We start from the raw sequence: 23480 nt of genomic DNA on the forward strand, positions 1-23480 counted from the left end.
GTTTTTGTGTGGACTTTTCTTATTTATCTTGAATATGTACCTAAGAATGGAATTGCTGGGTAATATGTAAGTCTAACTTATTGAGAAACTGCCGGACTATTCTCCAAAGCAGCTACACCATTTTACAATCCCACCAGCAGTGTATAAGGGTTCTCCACGTTCTTACCAACATTTGTTACTGTCTGTTTTATTTTAGCCATCCTAGTAGGTATGAAATAGTATCTAATTGTGACCTATTGTGCCTTTTTAGACTGTAGCATATTGAGATCTTACACCAGAAATCAGCACACCTGCTCTTCCAAGGCAGGAATACCTCATGTTCTTTTCCCCTCTACCCTCTGCTAATTTGATTAGCTTATAAACCTTAGTTTCCAATTACAAGGCTACTTAACATACCTTAGATAAGATTTTATGGTCATCTTATCTCCAGCCACTCTCCCTGTAACAGACGTTCAAAAACATTTTTTAAACTATCCATAGAACAATGCAGTCTTCTTAGTTCCTCCCCCCATACATGTAAATTATCAGCCGTTTGACTTACTGCATGGAAGTTCTCTACTGTAATCATGTATTCAATTTAAGGAGCAAGTTTTACTGTAAAGGAATATGTACAGTTTGGGTAGAATCAAATTGAAATCCCAGCCAGCTTGTTATAGGTGTGGAGAAACAGGTACTCTCAAATATTGTTAATGGGAATATAACTTGGTAGAAGGGCAGATAGCTCTTTAATAATATGTATCAAAAGCCTTAAAAATTCGTAAACTTTGACCCAACAATTCCACTTATTAGACATTATCCAGAGTGAAACATGTCCAACAACGGGATAATTATATATCCCGAGATTGGAATGTTGTACAACCACTGAAAATTGAGTAGACCTGCTTTTATTGCCCCAGGAAGACATTCATGATCTATTTTTAAGTGAACAAAACAGGGCATATATTCTGTGGTCCTATTTTTGTAAAAACAAAAAATATTTATATATGTCTACTCAGGCAAACAGTCTGGAAAGCTGACTTATCAAAAATGGAGATTTTTTGAAAAAGCATTTCTGATTTTTGTAATAAGAGAAAAAAACCCTATATTTTGAAGAAAATATTTGCTCTCCAAAAAGAACCTCCCTGTTTATTGGATGTAGGAATGTTCTACATTTATGAGTAACTTCCTTTTTCTACTGATTTGTTTATTTAGCATTCTGGGCCTGTCTTAAAGCAAGAGTTCTGAAATGCCAGTCACATCGTGGCACTTTATAAAAATGCTGATTCCTGGGTCTTACCCCTGGAGATTCTGATTCACTGGTGGGAAGTGGGAGCTCTAAGAATCTGTATTTTTTAAAAGCTCTCCTGGTGCTTCTGATGTGCAGCCTGGTTTGGGAAACTACAAAGTGATGTTGCATAGTGTGGCTGAAACTGGTTTCATTTAAGTGTCTGTTCTGTCACCGGCAACTCGTTTGTAATCTGTATACCAGCCTAGCCTTCTCCCTTTTCTCTGAGAATTCCTGTCACTCACGGCTCTGCTGAAGGGGTGGGCCCAGCCTCCATGTTCACATTACCTGCATGACCCCGCCTCTCCCTGCCACAGCTGACTAGACCAGAAGTGGAGTCCTGAACCAAGTTAGGCTGGGATGATTTCCACCCCCTAGGAATTTGGAACTGGGACCAAGACTAGAAGTCAGTCGGGAGTAGGCACCAACTAAGGATATTTTAGGCCTGAGGAAGCCATTTTCCACCAAATGTTCACTAATGAAGAGTCTAACTTAAGGGGGAGGGGGGTGTAAAAAGAAGCAGATGTGCAGACAGAAGTGTAAATAAGAGACCCAGAGGTGGAAGAGAGTCTTGGTTCCTAACTTCCAGTTCCTTGTACCCACCTCTTATGAGATCCGATCTTACCTCCTGCTCTTGGAGACTATAAGTTACTCCCAGTAAATTGCTTTGTTTGGATGAGTTTCTGTTATGAACAATTATAGAACCTGAGACTAAGATAACTTAAACCTAGTACCCTATAGCATATAAAGAAACAGTCCTCAAACCTGCATTCTTATAGTCCAAGTCTAAATAGTCCACGTCCCACGTGACTTTCTGGTCACACCCAGGCCTGTTTCTATTTCCTGAGACAAAAGTTAAATCCCTCCAATCAAAAAAGAATCACAATTTTTTTTTTAATCATGCAGGAAAGATACCATGACTGAATTATTTCCTTGATTTCTGTGGTAGGGCAAACTAGCTTATATTTCTGGTATTTGCTTTTTCCCAATCCATAGTCACAAATCTCACTCCTTTCTCCTTATTGGTGGAATAGAATATTAAAAGTAAAATAGTAATAAAAATAACAGTAATAAAATAGAAAATGTACAATGTTAAAGGATTTTCATTTTGATCCTCTTAACCCTATGAATACACAAGGATGGTGTTATCAGCCCATTCCTTGTTTGAGAAAACTAAGCCCAAAGAAATTAAATTCATTTATCAAATATTTATTGAGTGTCTGTTATGTGCAAGGAATATACTTCCCTGCTCTCAGGAGCTTATGTTCTAGCAGGGAAGGCAGACGAGCAGTCACCATAAGGTGATGTGCGGGTCAAGACCACATTAAGAACAGAAGAAGACTTGAGTAGAGAAGACCTCTATCCCTTGTGGCTTTAGCTATACCCACCGTTACCTAATTTGTCCTAAGTTCATGGTGAGAATCTTAAAAGAAAAGCTGAGGTACCAGGTGAAACTCCTGGAGGGCAGTCTTATTTCTTTTGTACCCCCACCCTACTTCAAACCCAAAGGGCTCAAAACTTAACACATTCTCAATGTTCTCATCCTTCACCCAAAAGAACTGCTCCTCTCATCTATTTTCTAACTCACTGTATTGTAGCACCACCAGATTTGCAAGTACCCCTCCTCTTCTCTCACCCTCCCACTTTCAAGTACTAAGTACTGTCAGCTCTCCCTCCTTTATGCTCCCCATGCCCCCTGCTGGTGCCTGTTTTCCAGCCATCATTTCTTACTTGGGCCTTGGTGATAGGCTAACCAACCTCCCAGCTTCTACTCATCTTTACTGATTTCTAACACACAAATCTGATCATGCCATTCCAGCACTTTAAAAGTCATGATTCTCTATCTTTGTGGATGATAAATTTCAAAATCTTTAGCATGGCACAGAAACCCTTCTGCAAGGTGGCTCCCCAACCAAACACCTCTTCTGTCTTGTCCCACATGCAGCCTTTTCTCATAGGGTGTCTCATGTCTCTGCATTTTCCATTCCCTCTTCCTCATATGATCCTTCTCCCCTCTTCTAGGTGAACTACTTACTCTCTGTCCTTCAAAGCACAATTCAAATGTCTACTCTCTTTTCAAAGCCTTGCCTGGGACTTACGAATTAAGATGGCGGCATAAGCAGACTCTGAACTCATCTCCTCCCACGAACACAACCAGGTTACAACTATTTTTGGAAAAATTACCCTGGAGAGAAAACTGAAAACTGGATAAAAAGAACCCCCACAACAAAGGACAGTCCTGACTAAGGTGGAAGAGGCAGAAATTCCTACTGGAGAGGAAAAAAGCCACCTTTGGGAGCAGCGGAGCTTCTCAGCTGGCCAGGCAGGAGCTACCCTAAGGTACGAGCCCTCCCTGGGGGAATGAGGTCGTGAGCAGGGTCCAATACTGCTATAAGCATCCTTCAGACTCAGCCCAACTGAAATAGGGGGTCTTACTGCCTGGCTTTCCTGGCTATTAACTGCAGCGAGGACACCCCCAGAAAAGCTATCTGCCAAAAGCCCAAAAGACCCAGGTCTTAAAGGGCCCACATACAATCTCACTCATCGCAGCAAACTAAAATCACCAGAGAGAAGGCTGACTGTCCTTTGGTGAAACGAGACTCACCTGGTGGGCTCTGGGGGCGTCTTGGTGAGAGGAAGGACCTCTCCTGAGACTGAGACATTGGTGGGGCCATTGTTCTGAACTGGTCCAGGCGTGCTGACACAGACCCCGGTGGGTGCCATTGAGGTTCATCCCTGGGCCTGTTAGCCTAGGGGCCTGCCACGCCCACTAGAGCACAGATTTAATCCAGTTCAGCCAGGGCAGGCAACCCACCCTAGGGACTGGCCCCACCTAACAGCAAGCCCTCAGGCTACTTTTCAGCCTGCATTGACTTGGTGCCTTGGTCCTCTATAGGCAAGCAAGGGTGTCTGCCTCTGTGGGGCAGGGCCTGTGTGAGGACCAGGTGAACTGTGGGGGACATTGGTGGAGAGGTGGGGGCCTCTGCAGTGTGGCGTCGGGGTACGCTTCAGGGGGTTGAGAAGTTTGCATGGAACAGGACTGTGTTGACAGTGTGTGTGATCCTGTTGGGGGTGAGGCTTATCAGTGGCAGAAGACCTGTGCTTCACAAATAGCCATAAAAAGGATCAGCCCCACGTTCCAAAACCTGAAACAATTGAGTGTTCCTGTGCCTAGGGCCAGCCCCACTCAGCTGCACTCCTAAGAGAACTGACAACAGCCTTGTAGGCCTGAGGCCTATAGCAACTGTAAACCCCTGAGCCTAGCAACCAGCAACACTGGGTACCAACCCAATTAAGAGGAAAATTGCAATAGGAGTGTGCTGATAGACATTGTAGCCAACAGTGCTGAGGCTCCCCAAACCGGATTTAAAAACAGCTGGCCAGGGAAGGAAAAACCAGACTCCCTGGGTACCTGCAGTGGGAGCAACCCTGCCACAGCAGAAGGACACAAGTAGCCCACAAAGGGGTCACTCCTGGATCTCCTGGACTGGTGACAAGAGGGAAGCACACTGCTGGGCCTCATAAGGCATCTCATACATAAGGCCACTTCTCCAAGATCAGGAGACAGAGCCAACTCACCTAATACATAGAAATAAGCACAAGGAAAGCAGCATAATGAGGAGACAAAGGAATACTTTCCAAGCAAGGGAACAGGACAAAACCACAGAAAAAGGACTAAATGAAACAGAAATAAGTGACCTACTCGACAGAGTTCAAACAAAATATCATGAGGACACTCACAGATATGGGGAGAAGACTGGATGAACACAGTGAACACATCAGTAAAGAACTGGAAGGTAAAAAAATATCAGGAATGAAGAATACAATACGGGAAATGAGAAATTCACTAGAGGGACTCAATAGCAGAGTAGATGATGCAGAAGAACGGATCAGCAAGCTAGACGAAAGACTAGAGGAAATCACCCAAGCAGAACAGAAAAAAGAATTAGAACGGGAACAGTCTAAGGGAACTCTGGGACAATATCAAGCATGCTAACATTTGGATTCTAGGTGTCCCAGAAGAAGAAGAGAGAGACAAAAGGACAGAAAATTTATTTGATGAAATAATAGATGAAAATTTTCCTAATCTGAGGAAGGAAACAGACATCCAACTTCAGGAAGCACAGAGAGCTCCAAACAAGATAAGCCCAAAGAGGCCCACACCAAAATATATTGTGATTAAAATGTCCAAAATTAAGGATAAAGAGAGAATCCTAAAAGCAGCAAGAGAAAGGCCACAAGTGACAAATAAAGGGAAGCCCATCAGGCTATCAGAGGACTTCTCAGCCGAGACCCTACAGGCGAGAACAGAATGGCACAATGTATTTAAAGTGCTAAAAGGAAAAAACCTACAGCCAAGAAGATTCTATCCATCAAGGCTGTCATTCAGATCGGAAGGAGAGATAAAGAGCTTCCCAGACAAGCAAAAATTAAAGGAGTTTATTACCAAGAAACCAGTTCTACAAGAAATGCTGAAGGGACTTATTTAAGTGGAAAAGCAATGACCACAAATAGAGATTTTAAAAAATTATCAAAAAAACAAAACAACAACAACAACAAAAAACAGGCAATAAAATCACTTGGAAAGGTAAAAATATAGTAAAGCTAGCAGATTAACTACCTGTGAAGATGATATGAAGATTAAAAGACAAATGTAGTAAAATCACCTCTTTCAATGATAAGAGAGTAATGGATGGACACACACTAAACAAGAGACAATATATGATTTGAAAAACATAAAATGTGGGAGGAGGGGAGTGAAAAAGTAGAGCTTTTAGAAAGAGCTCAAGCTAAAGAGTCTATCAACTTGATACAGACTGTGATATACACAGAGTATTAAATAGGATCCTCATGGTAATCACAAATCAGAAATATATAATAAGCAAGGAAAAAAGTAAGACAAAAGAAATCAAGTGTATTACTAAAGATAGCTATCAAATCACAAGGAAAGAGAGCAAGAGAAAAAGACAGGAACAGAGAACTACTAAAACACCCAGAAAAAAAAGTAACAAAATGGCAATAAACACATATTTATCAATAGCTACTTTAAACGTCAATGGACTAAATGCTCCAATCAAATGCCATAGGGTGGCCAATTGGATAAAAAAAAACAAGACTCATGTATATGCTGCATACAAGAGACACACTTCAGAGCTAAAGACACAAACTCAAAGTGAAAGGATGGAAAAAGATATTCCATGCAAATGGCAGAGAAAAGAAAGTGGGAGTAGCAATACTTATATCAGACAAAATAGACTTTAAAACAAAAACTGTAACAAGAGACAAAGATGGGCACTACATAATGATAAAGGGAACAATCCAACAAGAAAATATAACACTTGTAAATATCTATGCACCCAACATATGAGCACCTAAATATATAAAGCAATTATTAACAGACATAAAAGGAGAAATAGTCAGTAACACAATAATAGTAGGGGACTTGAACACTCCACTTACACCAATGGATAGACCATCCAAACAGAAGATCAATGAGGAAACACTGCCCTTAAAGGACACATTAGACCAGAAGGACTTAGTAGATATATACAGAACATTCCATCCAAAAACCACAGAATACACATTCTTTTCAAATGCACATGGAACATTCTCCAGGATTGATCACATATTAGGACACAAAACAAGTCTCAACAAATTTAAGAAGATCGAAGTAATACGATGCATCTTTTCTGACCACAAAGGTATTAAAATAGAAATCAACTACAGGAAGAAAACCAGAAAAGCCACAAAAATGTGGAGATTAAACAAAATGCTACTGAACAACGATTGGGTCAATGAAGAAATCAAAGGAGAAATAAAAAAATTCCTGGAGACAAATGAAAATACAACATGCCAAAATCTGTGGGATACAGCAAAAGCAGTTCTAAGAGGGAAGTTTATAGCAGTTCAGGCCTACCTCAACAAAGAAGAAAAATCCCAAATAGAGAATCTAAAAGCACATCTAAAGGTACTGGAAAAAGAACAATAAACAAAGCCCAAAATCAGCAGAAGGAAGGAAATAATAAAAATCAGAGCAGAAATAAATGAACTGGAGAGTAAAAAAAAATAGAAAAAATTAATGAAACCAAGAGCTGGTTCTTTGAAAAGATAAACAAAATTGACAAATCCTTAGCTAGACTCACCAAGAAAAAAAGAATGCTCAAATAAATAAAATCAGAAATGAAAGAGGAGAGATTACAACGGACGCTTCAGAAATACAAACGATAATAAGAGAATACTATGAAAAGCTATATGCCAAAAACTGGATAATCTAGAAGAAATGGATAAATTCTTAGAAACATACAACCTTCCAAAATTGGACCAAGAAGATGTAGAAAATTTGAATAGACCGATCACCAGAAAGGAGATTGAAACAGCAATCAAAACCTCCCAAAAAATAAAAGTCCAGGACCAGAAGGCTTCCCTGGTGAATTCTACCAAACATTCAAAGAAGACTTAATACCTATCCTTCTCAAACTCTTCCAAAAAATCAAAGAGGAGGGGTGGCTTCCTAACTCATTCTACGAAGCCAACATTATCCTGATACCAAAACCAGACAAGGACAACACAAAAAAAGAAAATTACAGGCTAATATCACTGATGAACATCAATGCAAAAATCCTCAACAAAATACTAGCAAATTGAATACAACAATACATTAAAAAGATCATACATCATGATCAAGTGGGTTTCATTCCAGGGATGCAGGGATGGTTCAACATGTGCAAATCTATCAACGTGATACACCACATTAACAAAATGAAGAATCAGAATCACATGATCATCTCAATAGATGCAGAGAAAGCATTTGACAAGATACAGCATCCATTTATGATAAAAACTCTGAATAAAATGGGTAGAGAAGGAAAATACCTCAACATAATAAAGACCATATATGACAAACCCACAGCAAATATCATTTTCAATGGAGAAAAACTGACAGCTATCCCTCTAAGAACAGGAACCAGACAAGAATGCCCAGTGTCACCACTCTTATTTAACATAGTATTGGAAGTCCTAGCCAGAGCAATCAGGCAAGAAAAAGAAATAAAAGGGATCCACATTGGAAAAGAAGAAGTGAAACTGTCACTCTTTGCAGATCACATGATTTTATATATAGAAAACCCTAAAGAATCCACTAAAAAACTTTTAGAAACAATAAAGGAATACAGTCAAGTTGCGGGATACAAAATCAACATACAAAAATCGATTGCATTTCTATACACTAACACCGATGTAGCAGAAAGAGAAACTACAAATACAATCCAATTTACAATTGCAACAAAAAGAATAAAATACCTGGGAATAAACTTAACCAAAGAGGTGAAAGATCTGTACACCGAAAACTATAAAACATTGTTGAAAGAAATCAAAGAAGATGCAAAGAAATGGGAAGATATTCCGTGCTGTTGGATTAGAAGAATTAACATCATTAAAATGTCCATACTTCCTAAAGCAATCTATAGATTCAATACAATCCCTATCAAAGTTCCAACAAGATTTTTCACAGAAATAGAACAAAGAATCCTCAAATTTATATGAAACAACAAAAGACCCCAAATAGCCAAAGGATTCCTGAGAAAAAAGAACAAAGCTGGAGGTATCACACTCCCTGATTTCAAAATATACTACAAAGCCATAGTAACAAAAACAGCATGGTACTGGCACAAAAGCAGACACAGAGATCAATGGAGCAGAATCGAGAGCCCAGAAATAAACCCAGATTTATGGACAGGTAATAGTTGGCAAGGGAGTCAAGAGCATAGGATGGAGAAAGGAGAGTCTCTTCAATAAATGGTGCTGGGAAAACTGGACAGCCACATGCAAAAGAATGAAAGTAGACCATTCCCTTACACCATGCACAAAAATCAACTCAAAATGGATTAAAGACTTGAATGTAAGACCCGAAACCATGAAACTTCTAGAAGAAAACATAGGTAGTATGCTCTTTGACATCGGTCTTAGCAGCATATTTTCAAGTCCCATGTCTGACCGGGCAAAGGAAACAAAAGAAAAAATGAACAAATGGGACTACATCAAACTAAAAACCTTCTGCACAGCAAAGGAAACCATCAACAAAACAAAAAGACAACCTAACAATTGGGAGAAGATATTTGCAAACCATATATCAGATAAGGGGTTAATATCCAAAATATACAAAGAACTCATACAGCTCAACAACCAAAAAACCAACAACCCAATTAAAAAATGAGCAAAAGATCTGAGCAGAGATCTCTCCAAAGAAGATATACGGATGGCCAACAGGCATATGAAAAGATGCTCAACATCATTAGCTATCAGGGAAATGCAAATCAAAACTACAATGAGGTATCACCTCACTCCGGTCAGAATGGCTATAATTAACAAGACAGGAAACAACAAATGTTGGAGAGGATTGGAGAGAAGGGAACTCTTGTTTACTGCTGGTGGCAGTGCAAACTGGTGCAGCCTTATGGAAAGCAGTATGGAGTTTCCTCAGAAAATTAAGACTAGCTCTACCATATGATCCAGCTATCCCACTGCTGGGTATTTATCCAAAGAACTTGATAACACAAAGGCATAAAGATACCTGCACCCCTGTGTTCATTGCAGCATTATATACCATAGCCAAGACTTGGAAGAAACCTAGGTACCCATCAAGGGACGAATGGATAAAGAAGTTGTGGTATTTATACACGATGGAATACTACTCAGCCATAAGAAATGATGAAATCCGGCCATTTGTGACAACATGGATGGACCTTGAGGGTATTATGCTGAGTGAAATAAGTCAGAGGGAGAAAGTCAAATACCGTATGATCTCACTCATAAGTAGAAGATAAAAACAACGACAAACAAACACATAGCAATGGAGAATGGATTGGTGGTTACCATGGGGGAAGTAGGGGTAAGGGCAAAAGGGTGATGAGGCTCATATGAGAGGGGATGGACTATAATTAGTTTCTCGGTGGTGAACATGATGTAATCTACACAGAATTCGGAATATATTATGGTGTACATTTTAAATATAAACAATTTTTATTTGTCAATTATACCTCAATAAAGCTGGGGGAAAAAAGAAAAAAAAACTGAAGAGCTTCATTTATGGGATTTTATAGACTTTGCGTAAAGAAATATTAGTTGATGGAGAAGCTAGAAAGAACAGCAATCTTGGCACAGAAACTTAGTATGAAATAGAATATGGACTCTTTGAAATGGGCAAAATTTTTCAAAGTTCAAAGAAAAGTCCAATTCCAGAAACTTGGCAGCTGGAAAACAGCTTATTGAACTCTGAATGAAGACATTATTATAAATCTCATTACATGATTTGATAATTTTGACATTTGTGAAAGCCCACTGACATAAGTCTTGAATTGCACAAAGTCAAAATTCTCCACACAAAATAAGCTGGATGGAAAATTTTATCCTAATTTTGCTCTGATTACCATTCTTTAGTTTTAAGTGACAGCAGTTGTTTTAAAAGTATAAGTGGAACACTGAAAATGCATTTAAAATTTTCCTTTATGATTAAGAATTAAAGTCTGTGTCACATAGCTTCACACACACAAAAAATAAAAATAAAGCCTTGCCTGAATCCCCAGGCACCCCGTCCTCTAGCATTATTCACATTATGTTGTAATCATTTGCTCACATATCTGTCTAGGAGAGGACAATTTCTTCCTCCACACCTAGAGAATGCCTGGCACATAAAGTAGCCAATCTTTAATGAGTGAAGGAATGAATAAGTAGGCTCAGCAGTGTTCTCAGGGACTACCACAGAAGGGGCAAGACTGCCTTCCTGACGCGACTTCCACTCGAGTGCTGTACCCCCCTCCTCCCATGTGCCCAGCACTATGTTTGTGCTTATGCAGGGACGTGCCCTTTGAGGAAAACACAGCAAGTAGGAAAGAGGGAGAGCGTCTGAGCTCTAATTTTAAGGGTGGATCTGCATTCACCTTCGGAATAGTTCCAATTGTCAGGGAGTAAATACAACTATTCTTAAATGCGATATTCTCACCAATGCCCTTGCTGAATGACAGTTGGGCTAGAACACTTGGGGAAACCTCCAGACGACTAGGGGGCAAATAATTTTATCACAGTGCCAAAATTTTCCCATTTAAACAGCTGAAGTTTGCCAGGAGTGAGGGCTCTGTAAATATGTGTAAATCGATCCAACCTATTTCCGAGGGGGGCCTGGGATATATAATCAACACTGACAAACACCTTATGGAATCTACCAGCAGCTGAGGGCTCCAAGCATCTTTACTGCCTCCCTGGAAGGCCCGACCGAGCGGCTCTTGGACACTTTCTTTGGCCCCCGTCCCCTCCCGGGACGTGGACGTTATCCCGTAGAGATCGAGCCCGGCCTCCGGCGCCTGCCCGGGCCTGGGCGGGCGGGGCCCGCCACGTGGAGCGCAGACGGGATTCTCGGAAGGCGCCTACGCAGTTGCCGCGGCGCAGCTCCGGGCCGACTCCTCGCCCCACGTCAACAGCGGAGGCCCCGCGGCCTGGGTTACTCCAACGCCGCTGACGTAACGTCATCTTGCGGGACGTGGACGGAAGAAAAAGGCGAGCAAGCCGGCGCTAGAATCAGCCGGCGTGGAGTGTGGGCAAGGCGGCTGCACCGAGCAGTGGCTGGACCGGGCGGCGGCGGTGAAGCAGGTACGCGGCTAGCGGCGGGGATGGCGGGGATGGCGGCAGGCATGGCCGGGATGGGGCGGCGCTGGTGCCTCTGCAGGGGCTGATACGGCGCCAGGGCCGACGCGAGGGAAGGTGTGCACGCCGGGCCGTGGGCGACCGAGGGAGCTGAGGGGGTGCCGCCCCAGCAGGAGCCGGGGGTCAGGGGGCCGGCCGGCGAGTGAGTGTGGGCGCGCGCCGGGGGATGGCTGCGGGCTAGGCCGCCCCGGGCACGCTGCAAGGCCCCGGCGCGGTCCCATATGCCCGGGCGCGGAGGCCCCAGGGTCTGCGGAGGCTTCGGGCGCCCGACCTCTCTGGCCGCCCTGTGGTACACCCAAATGGAGGAACTGGTCCAGGTGGAGGCTTGAAGACTTGGCGGACCCCTTCTCGGTCCGGGAGTCAGGAACCAGCTTCCAGTGCACCTGCATCGGTGGTAGTCTTTTACCCCGGTTTGTAACTGGCCACACGCCGACTCTCGGGGACATATGGGTGCCGTCCCCCCGCGGTCCGCCTGGGCATTCGTGATCCTGTCCCCCAAACCAGGCCCCACGCAGCCGGGGGATTCACTAACGATGCAGTGTGGCGTACGGTCTGTGAATTCTAGTTCCTCTCTGGCACATCAGGGCGTACTAAGATCCGTCGCCCCGTGCCCCGCTCCCCCAACCCCGCCGCTCCCCGCCCCCTCCGCCCCAGTCATTCTTCCCTGCTCTCGCAGCTAGGAGTCGGTGAGATTCACATCGCGGCTTTGTTTTTAAGTGGTGAATCATATACCGAGTCCGTGTTCGGGGTGAAGTTTCTTGGGACTAAAGTTCAGTTCTCTGTTCAAATCAGTAAGATAAGGACTTTCTGTTTAGAACCTATGAAGAGATACTTGACATCCTGAGTCAAAACAGGGAAAAGTTTTTCTACTGATGACATTGAGCCTAGACTCAGACACACAGACCCTTTGCTCCCTGGAATCAGCTGTCTGCTTTTTGAGGGCACTATAAACTCTGGCAGGATGAACCATCCATTGCAGTGAAGGAGGAGTCAGTCAAGGCAGCGTGGTACAGGGGAGAGGCCAGGAGGCTTGGTTTCTAGGTCATTCTTCAACCTAATAATAACTTAGTGACATTAAACATTCAGAGTTTTCAGTTACTCTTAGATAAGAAGGGGGTAAACTGTCAATAAGTATAATTTGTGATTATACCATCAGAGAATATTTATTGAATTCTTTGTGCCTGTGACAGGTCCTGAAAAGAAAGAAAGAAACGGTTGTAAGACATCATCAGTGGCTAAAAGACAGGAGGAGGAAAACTGACATTTACTGAGCGTCTGTTGTACCCAGGCATTCCATGTGTTGTCTCATTTAATTCTCACAGTAATCCCCTGAGGTCCTCTTACTGTCATTGTCCCTGATGTACAAATAAGGAAACTGAGGCTTAGAAAGATTAAGTAACCTTTCAAAAGGCAAACAGCTAGCAAATGCAGAGCTCAAATGCAAATCTGTCCAACCAGAACCCATTTTCCAATTTACTGTGCTGCCAGTGGGAAGTTTATAATCCAGCTGGGAAAAGCAGCAGCAACACAACCAGTTAAAAGCTAACCTGTAGGATTACGTCCAACTTTGAATGCAAGAGTTGCTGAGGAACATTGTGAAGGAGATGGAACTAGAATTTTAGTGTCACTATTTGAGTATTTTATCCTTTTGGCTCTTCTGTGGGTATTTTGGAGAATTCACATGTGAATAATTGTTTAACAACAATTTCTGAAGAATTTAGGTAAGCAACAAACGTAGACTATGGGCTCATATGGGCTTCCTTGTTATGCAAATAGTTTTCTCTTGGGACCTTCCAGACTGGCAAACACTGAAGTCAACAAAGACAGCACTTAACACTTTGTATTGCCTGTTAGATGCCATATCTTTTACAACAGATGTATCCTGCCAATCTCTTCTCTTCCCTTTCGGTGCATTTTGCAGTATAAATTGAAGAGCAGTACATGCCACTCCTTGTTCTTTACTATGGGGCTAAATGCTAGTCTTTTGAGTCACATATAAGAGGTTTGGAATATGTCCACCAATCCGTAGAGCAAAAGTTCAAAGGAAGCCTGTAGGGAAAGAAGGGGCAGTGTTTTTCTTGTCTTTCGAAAACAGCAATTTCCCTGTAGCATAAAAGGTGCAATAATGAGGGGTCAACCTGGTGGCATAGTGGTTAAGTTCATTCCCTCTGCTTCAGCAGTCCTGGGTTGACAGGTTTGGATCCCTGGCACAGATCTGCACACTGCTCGTTAAGCCATGCTGCGGCGACATCCCGCATAGAAAATAGAGGAAGATGGGCACAGATGTTAGCTCAGGGCCAGACTTCCTCACCAAAAGAAAAAAAAGTTGCAATAATGAATGGCTTATACTCTGTCTCTATATATGAAGGAGCCCCCTACATTTTTGTGAAATAAACTATTCTATGTCTAAAGCCTCAAGTTTGACCTAGGCGGGGAAAATGCCCACAACCACCATGTTCTCACCTCCACGTACTCCATGGGATGTGCCGACTTGCACTCCTTCCCAAGGATAGAAGGGTGTGCTTTTGATTCCTGTGGATGGCAGGAAGAAAGACACGGCAGCAGCCTTTGGCCTTCCCTCCCTCTTCTCGTATCAGCAAGGATCAAGCTGACATTTCACATATGTGGTTTTCAGAGTTCTGTTGGGAGGTGATAGCAGGAAGGTGGAGATGGCTGCTTATTGGATGTTGGATCTGTTTGTGGTCTGTCGGAGACTCTTTAATGGTGTCAGAATTGTAGTGAAGATTCAGTATCCATACGTAAACATTATACCGTAAAGATTTTTTTGTCACTCAAAATATTCATAATCCTTAATTGCCATTTGCTTTCGTAAAAACTAAGACGGTCCTAGGAAAGGAAGGGTAGAGTTGGAGCCTGGGAAGGAGAGATTTGTTTTTCTCTCTTTTCTATATTCAGAGGAGGTGGGAGTTTCCCCAAAACAGAGGAGTGTGGTGCAGGAAGGTCAAGTTTTTAGACTTGAGTGTGGGGAAGTGGAGGGAAATAAAATAAATTGTCTAGTATTTTTCATCATTCATTTTTAAAAAACACATTCTGCAGATACTTTGCTCAGTCACCGCATCGCAGCATGTTGAGTCAAGTCTACCGCTCTGGGTTCCAGCCCTTCGGCCAGCGTCTCCTGCCTTGGGTCCAATCTCCAGGTCTCTCCAGATCACGTATGTACCATAGGAAACTTATAAGGATGTGGGAAGTTTGGTAGAAGTGTGTTTCAAACAATGTTCTAAAGGAGGAAAAAAATGTAATTTGGTAGAATTGGACAAAGACAGTAAGCAAGGAAGCAGCCTACTGGTGAAGTGTTCTAAGTGTTTGTATTTATCAATAAAGTGGAACTTTTGGAGGTGATAGATAGGTTTATGACATACATTGTGATGGTGGTTTCACATGTGTATACTTATCTCCAAACTTATCAAATCGTATACATTAATTTTGTACAGCTTTTTGAATGTCAAATAACAAAATTTAAAAATTTTTTTAAAAATAAAGTGTTACCTGGGGCTGGCCCCGTGGCCGAGTGGTTAAGTTCGTGCGCTCTGCTGCAGGCAGCCCAGTGTTTCGTTAGTTCGAATCCTGGGCGCGGACATGGCACTGCTCATCAGACCACGCTGAGGCAGCGTCCCACATGCCACAACTAGAAGAACCCACAACGAAGAATACACAACTATGTACCGGGAGGCTTTGGGGAGAAAAAGGAAAAAATAAAATCTTTAAAAAAAAAATAAAAAAATAAAAAAATAAAGTGTTACCTATGTTCATTTCTGCCAAATTTTTTACAGACTATTTTTGTTCATTACTTTTTTTGTAATTAAGTGTTTAATTTTGAGATAATTGTAGTTTCACTTGGAGTTCTAAAAACTAATATAGAGAGATCCATTATACCTTTTTCCCAGTTCTCCCAGTATCTCAGCCAGGATATTGACATTGATAGAGTCAAGATAAGAGCATGTCCGTCACTACAGGATCCTTCAAGTTACTGTTTTCCAGCTATGCCCCTCCTCCCTATCCCTAAGCCCTGCCAACCGCTAACGTGTTCTCCATTTTTATAATTTTGTCATTTCAAAAATGTTATATAAGTGAAATCATACACTATGTGACCTTTGGGGGTGACTTTTTTTACTCAGCATAATTCTCTGGAGATTCATCTAAGTTGTGTGTATCAGTTGGTTCCTTTTTATTATGGAATAGTATTTAGTGGTATGTATCACAGTTAGTGTAGCCATTCACCCGTTGAAGGATATCTGGTTGGTTCCGTTTTTTGACTGTTGTGATCAAGGCTGCTGTGAACATTCGTGTACGGGATTTTGTGTGAACATAGTTTTCATTTGTCTGAGATAAATGCCCATGAGTTCAGTTGCTGGATCATATGGTAGGTAGTTTTATAAGAAACTGCCAAACTGTTTTTGCAGACTGGCTGTACCATTTTACATTCACACCAGCAATGTATGAATGATCCACTTTCTCTTCATCCTCACCAGCATTTGATGTTGTCACTTTTTGGTTTTATCCGTTCTGCTAGGTGTGTAATGATATCTCGTGGTTTTCACTTGCTTTTCCCTAATGGCTAATAATGTTGAACATCTTTGCATGTGCTTATTTGCCATCTGTATATCCCCTTCAGTGAAATGTCATTTGCTCATTTTTAATTGGGTTGTTTGTTTTTTTACTGTTGAATTTTGAGAGTTCTTTATCTCTTCCAGGTACTAGTTCTTGGTCAGATGGGTGATGTGAAAGTATTTTCTCCCAGTTTGTAGCTTGTCAGTTCATGCTCTTAACAGGGTCTTTTACAGAGGAAAGTTATTTTTTTTATTTTGATGAGATCCAGTTTATCAATTTTTCCTTTTATGGATTGTACTGTTGGGGTGAAATCTAAGAACTCTGTATAGCCCTCGATCCTGAAGATTTTCCCCTTTGTGTTTTTCTAAAAGTTTTACAGTTTTACATTAAGTCCATGGTCCATTTTCAGTTAATTTTTGTATAAAGTGTGGTGGTTAAGTCAAGATTCATTTTTTTGCCTCTGGATGTCTAGTTGTTCCAGCGCCATTTGTTGAAAGGCTGTTTATGATGTTTTGAGTTGGCTTTCTCCATGATAACACCTAAATCATATCAACAGTCTTATCTCCAATCCTTACTGCAAGAGGACTTGCTTAGCAACTAATCATCTGGAAAAATCTCTGTTTTGCATTCATGTAAAGAGGAATGTAAGGGTTAAAAGTTCAGGGCTTAGAACTAGGCTCCCTGGGTTTGAAAACTAGCTCTCCTACTTACTTAGTAACTAACTTAGTGACAACAGCTAAGGATTTAGGTCACAATTCTGTGAGTTGGCATTTGGACCAGGCCCAGCTGAACAGTGGTTCTATGTCTGTGTCAGCTCTTACATTGGCTCAGGGCTGATTGTTGAGGGCCAGGGGACCTCTGCTGGGCTGATAGATCGTCTGTATTCCACATGATCTCTCATCCTCTAGGTTATCCGTGGCTTCTTCGTATGATGCTTGCAGGATTCCCAAGAACAGTAACATGGAAGCTGCAAGGCCCCTTGACACCTAAGCTCAGAATTTATACAGTGTTACTTCTGCTATCTTATATTGGTCAAAGCAAGTCATAGGGCCAACCTAGATTCAAGGAGTGGGAAAATAGACTCCACCTGTTGCTAGGAGAAGCTTCAAGTATTGTGGCCATGTTTGCAGTTTGGTAATGTTGGTGAGTTACTCAACTTCTCTAGGCCTCCTTATTTCCTTATTTATTTATAAAATGAGACTAATAATAATAAAAACTAATTCATAATAACACCTGACTCATGTGGCTTAACTCATGAGGATTCAGTAAGATGACAATGATGGTAGCCGTAGCTAACAGTTTTTTATAATACCAGCTAATATTTATTGAATGTTTACTTTGTGCCTATCCCGGCTCATGCATTAAATCCTTTCATGCCCCAGCAACCTTGTGAGATCAGTAAGGTAACAGCAAGTAAGCAGGGGGATTGAGATCCCAATCCAGGCAGTCTGGCTCTAGGCGTCCTTTTGTATATCCTCTGCCTCTGTGTTAGGTGTGTGAATAGTTAACACAGCTCCTGGTATATAGTAAATATTCACTTCAGTATTCTTTTTGTCGATAGTGTTTATTCTCATTAGCCTCATTCACAAAAGGAGGCACTTTCTGATCTTGTCCCTCGATTTTTCTATTCTTGTATCCAGATTTGTCTGGAACCTGGGGCCCTGTGTTCACTGACTATGATAAGCAGAAGAGCAGGATAGAAATCGAAAGGCAAAATGACAAAGCATACAGGTAGAAGCATAGAGGGAAGTGGAAGGCCAGGAAGGGAGATGGAAGTCATGTCAGGGCCTCTTCTTGCTCAAGCCTGGAGCTCAGCCTCATTGATTGCTGAGTATAAGGACTGACACGGAAAGGTGAAGGGCTTCTCCTTCCTTGGAGTATGATCCGTGGCACTTTTGAGGACTGTGGGCGACCCTCCCCCACCCCCACCCCTAACACGTGTGCACACACGCGCACCTTGGTATCCCCTCATACTCACTAGGAGGAGATGGCTTTTCCCTGGGACTTAGAGCCTAAAGATTCCTTAGAAGATGAGAAGAGATTACCTATCCAGAAGCCTTGGATTTTTCCTAACTAATCAAGGCCTTCTCAGTCCCTAAAAAGTATAACACACTGCAGAACATAAAAAATGTCCCCAGGAAAGGTAGGGTCAATCTGGGAGGGTGAAAGCATTGTTGAACAGGAAACCCAAAAACCCCTGGATCCCATTGAGCTTTCTTTGATGCTAGAACCCGCTGGACACTGGGTTTTTACCTCCGTGAAACCTTGTTCACAGTTGTTACTTCCTCTTGAACCTTGTCAGCCCTGACCTGCTGTGACCCAGTTGTCTGCAGCCAGAGTGACCCTTGACTGCCAGGCATCAAGCCCTGCCACCCTCCTCTGCTGATGCAGACTATGGATCAGGAGTCTCATTCATGCTCACCTGGCCTGCTGGAATCTGATTGGTTTCTGCCATTTGATCACCTGCACTGACACGCTTGCCACCACCTGTGTCCCTAAGGTGCCCTCTTATGCTGCCCCACCCATGCTCAGCACCTTTCCAGGACAGGACAAGCTCTGCAGCGCACAGGAGAGATAAACAGCCAGCAGGCTTAGTCCAAAGGTATAAGTGATACTGGGGTGTAGCTCTGAGCTCTGCAAACAGCCACGAGTGATCCCAGTTCCAGACCCTAGAGGAGTAAGTCTCGCCCTCACCACCCCTCTCTCTGTCAGGTCTGTGGCCAGAACTATTATGTAGATAACTTCTAAGCTTAGACTTGGGTGTATGTATGGCTTAGGATAACGTCCCTGAAGACTGAGCCAGGGTACCTATATTGACGAAATGAAGAACGGGAGCTTTCTATGAAACTTAGCCCCAATAACAGACTGGTCCTTTAGTCCGTGAAACTCCCCCAGCAGGAAGAGACAAGCCGCCTGTGGGTCTAACAAAGGTAGCAAGCCGCACTTTGATCCCAGATGATGGACTTACTGAGCAGCTTTCTGCCAGGAACTGGCTTGTAAGCCTACTGTAAAAAAAGACTATATCATCTTTCTTGTCTCTCCACAACCTGAAGCATGGCCACTTAAAAGATGGTTATTTAGAGGATGAAAGAAAGAACTCTTTACTACTTCATTAAAAGTGTTCTTTCTAAGATTTGTGTGTGAAGGAGGCAGAGAAGGAGGAGAACACGTAGTGATCTTCTGGTCAACGAGAATACAATCCTGCCTGCTTCCCCACCATTGTTACAGCATACAGAAAAGGATAGAAGCAAGACTGTAGTTAGAAAGGGAGTTAATGGTCAGTGGTCAGAGATGAGTCAGTGGGTCTAGAGAAACTCTGAGAAATCTGTCTGTAAACATAAAGGGAGGTGATAATGGTTGATTGCAGAGGAGGAAGCTACTCTGTAACTGTAGTTATAAAAGAATGGTCCAAAAGGTGGCTTGGAATGATTACTTTAGTAATTCATTCCAATATTTATTAATTGCCTGTAATGACGCAGAGAGACTCTTGAAGGGGAAGGGCCTAAAGTTTGGTCCTGCTGAGAACCCGTGTTACCCATCTTGTCTCACTTCCTGGAGTCAGGGAATCCCACCAACCAAAGGTCCGTTTGATATGAGCGAGACCACCGTGAACAACTGACGTCCAAGTCAGCTTCTCCTCCCCTGTCCAGGCCTCGCCTGCCCCTTTGCCCGTGCACTCCTTCTCCTTCGGTATCAGTTACAGTTAGGTCAGGTGACTGTCACAGAAAACCCGAAATAGTAATGGCTCAAACAAGATAGAAATCTATTTCTCTCTTTCTTCTGAAAGAAGCCTGAGGTCCTAAAAGAAGAGAGGCAGCCCAGGGCTTCCCGGGCAGCTCTGTGAAACCATTGGGCTTCCACGCTCCTGCTTTCTTGTTGCTTCACGGTTCTTAACATCCTTTCCTGTCATCTAAGATGAATGTTTGAGCTCCATGTTCCAAGCAACAGGATGCGTGAACGGGGGAAGGAAGCACTTTTTAAGGAAATTCCTGGAAGTCCCACATAACATTTTCACATGTATCTCGTTAACCAGAATTTAGTCACATGGCCATGTCTAGCTGAGCAAGAAGGTCTTAGAAGTGTAGTCTTTTGACTGGCGGTGGTGTACTCAGCTAAAACAGGGAGGTCTGTTCATCTGTGGGAGAAAGGGCAAATGGGGGATTGGGAAGCAGCCAGCAGAAGAGTTGGACCCATGAGAAGTGGTGAAGGGGTTCAGTGCCTGCCCTTCAGCTCTTACTGCTTACTTTTGGCTCTATGCAGATGTATGTTTCAGCTTTTTAATTAAGATTTTTTTTGCCTCGTTAGAAGTCTTGCACAGCATTGCAAGAAAAAAGAATCAGGAAAGGACTGCTTAGGGGCAGATGTCCAAAGGGGTAGAAGGAAAGTATCTGAATCCCGTGTTACTTTTCTTTCAGAAAGCTATCCAGTTTCTTTTATAATTGTTATAGGCATCTGGATTTGTGCTGCCATATTAGAGAGAAAATTTGTAGGTCGATTAGTTACGATTTTTTATTATTCATACCAATTACTTTGCTCTTTATTGTCTTTGCTGATCAGACTTCCTCTCTTTTTATAGTGATGTGCTTTCTTTAAAAAGCACACATTTTTTTTTATTATGAAAGCAGAGCGTTTTTACTGCATAATTTGGAAAACATACACAAAAATAAAGAAGAAAATTAAAATCACCCATAATCTCATCAAGGTAAAATATTAACATTTGGATTTATTTTCTTCATCTTTTTCTGTGCATTTAGACATGTATTTCAAACTAACGTGTGAGGATTTTCCTGTTATTAAAAATTCTAAAAATGTTGACTAATTCTTACGCCTTTTTGGGGACATTATAAATAACACTGATGAACAGCCTTCTGATAAATCTTTTTCCCTCCATCTCTGATTAAGTCCTGAGAATAAATTTCTGAACATGGAATTGCTGGATCAAAAGATGTGAACGTTTTTAAGGCTTTTGATATATTTTGCCAACATGTCTTCAGGAAAGATTATTTTGTTTAAACTCTTCACCGGCAGTGTTTGAGTGTACCTGTGTCCTGTGTACTGGGTGTAAACTCCAGATAACAGTAGAATAAGAACATGCTGGACATGACTTTTGATATATTACTTCTACTCAGTTAAAAATGATAAAGCTATTTTTTGGCGGCTAAACTGGTTAATATTGTGCATACAACTTCTTATATTGAGAAATTATATTGTCTATTTCTTTTTTTTCCTTGCATTTGACTTTGGGGGCTACAGATCGTGTGCAGCCTTCTGCCATTAGACATGTTCGTTCTTGGAGCAACATCCCCTTTATCACTGTACCCCTCAGTCGTACACACGGCAAGTCTTTCGCGCACCGCAGTGAGCTGAAGCACGCCAAGAGGATCGTGGTGAAACTTGGAAGTGCTGTGGTGACCCGAGGGGACGAATGTGGCCTGGCACTGGGGCGCCTGGCATCCATTGTCGAGCAGGTAATTGCCAGGATGGAAAATTCTGCTGAACTAAAATAAAAGAGGGTTTTTAAGCTGTCAGTTCAGATTTATCAGCTTGTAAAAATAGTCTTGATTTGAGTGAGTGATTTAACCCAGTCTGAAAACTCCCTTTTTCAGTGTAGGTGCCAGTGGGAGGCAGCATCCCATGGCAAGCAAAGGGGGTGTCAAGGAGTAGAGTTGATTTCGTGCAGTGCATCCCTCAGGCTTCTCAGCGTATGTCAGTGATTCTTAATCCTGGCTGCACATTAGCATCATCTGAAGGGCCTAGAGATCATTGGGCTTCACACTCAACCATTTAATGAGTATCTCTGGGATGAGGCTCAAGCTTCTGTGTTTTAAAGTTCCCAGGTACCTCTAATACGTAATCAGGCTTGATTACCCAAATGGATGTGTGTAAATATTGAGGTGTTTTTTTTTTTTCTGTTTTGCTGGGCTTTTTCTTTTTTAATTAGCCCAGTAACCTTGAAATAAATATAAGCTGTCATTGCAGAGATTTCTCAAGTTCACATCTTTCAAAGGACTCACCAGACTTCACAGAGACTACCCATGTAAGGCTTTCATTGAAAGGCAAAGGGTACGAGGCAGCAAGAGAGAGAGTAAGCAAGCATTGGGCGTCTGAGAGAGATCCTGTGCACAAGCTCCCCTGGGTCTTTATTTGCACAGGAACCATTTGCAACTCTCTGCAGATTGAATCACCAGGAGATGTGTGCAAGGAATCCTGGTTTTGGAAGGGCTCAAAGCAGAAGTTTCCAGTGGGGATTTTATGTCACACTGGCCATGCAGTCAAGCCGGGCTGACTGCAAACTATCAGTAAGGAAACTGACCTTGAAGATCGACACAGGAGTTTGGACTTTAAACATACATCACAAATCCCACTATACTTATCTTTGCCAAGAGCAGGGATGAGCAGACTTTTTCTGTAAAAGGCCATGTAGTAAATATTTTAGGCTTTGTAGTCCATATGGTCTCTTGTCTCATCTACTCAGCTCTGCCGTTGTAGCACAAATGCAACCATAGGCAATACGTAAGTGAATTAGCATGGCTGTGTTCCAGTAAAACTTATTTACAAAAACAGGTGCTGGCCAGATTTGACCTGCAGCCCATATTTTGCCAGCCCCTGACCAAGAGTCAAAAACCAGACTTCCAAGGTATCCTGGAGATAAAGCCAGAGCTTTTCCATTCTAGCCATAACTTAGCTCTACCCTCCATAACCTTAATTTCAGTTTTTAAAAAACAACTTTAGGGGCCAGCCCCATGGCATAGTGGTTAAGTTTGGTGCCCTCTGCTTTGGTGGCCCAGGTTTGTGGTTTCGGATCCTGGGCGGGGACCTGCACCACTCATCAGTCATGCTGTGGCAGTGTCCCACGTACAAAATACAGGATGATTGGCACAGATGTTAGCTCAGAGCCAGTCTTCCTCAAGCAGGAAAAGAGGAAGACTGGCAACAGATGATAGCTCAGGGC

At 42.3% G+C, this 23480-nt stretch overlaps 1 protein-coding gene across 2 annotated transcripts in view; it reads left to right on the forward strand.

Annotated features, from left to right (window-relative positions):
• The first annotated feature begins 11587 nt into the window (after window positions 1-11587).
• The window catches only part of ALDH18A1 (aldehyde dehydrogenase 18 family member A1), a 44340-nt gene continuing 32447 nt past the window's right edge, over window positions 11588-23480 (forward strand). The window contains exons 1-3 of one of the 2 annotated variants that reach the window (XM_005602357.4): window positions 11588-11905; window positions 15017-15132; window positions 21782-21996. In XM_005602357.4, coding sequence (XP_005602414.1) covers window positions 15045-15132; window positions 21782-21996 — 303 coding nt within the window. In that variant the 5' untranslated portion in view covers window positions 11588-11905; window positions 15017-15044. The remainder of the gene's footprint in view (window positions 11906-15016; window positions 15133-21781; window positions 21997-23480) is intronic. The other variant, XM_001501872.7, reaches the window with a different exon arrangement.

The sequence above is a fragment of the Equus caballus genome, chromosome 1, assembly GCF_041296265.1.
Source record: "Equus caballus isolate H_3958 breed thoroughbred chromosome 1, TB-T2T, whole genome shotgun sequence".
NCBI classification, from domain to species: Eukaryota; Metazoa; Chordata; class Mammalia; order Perissodactyla; family Equidae; genus Equus; species Equus caballus.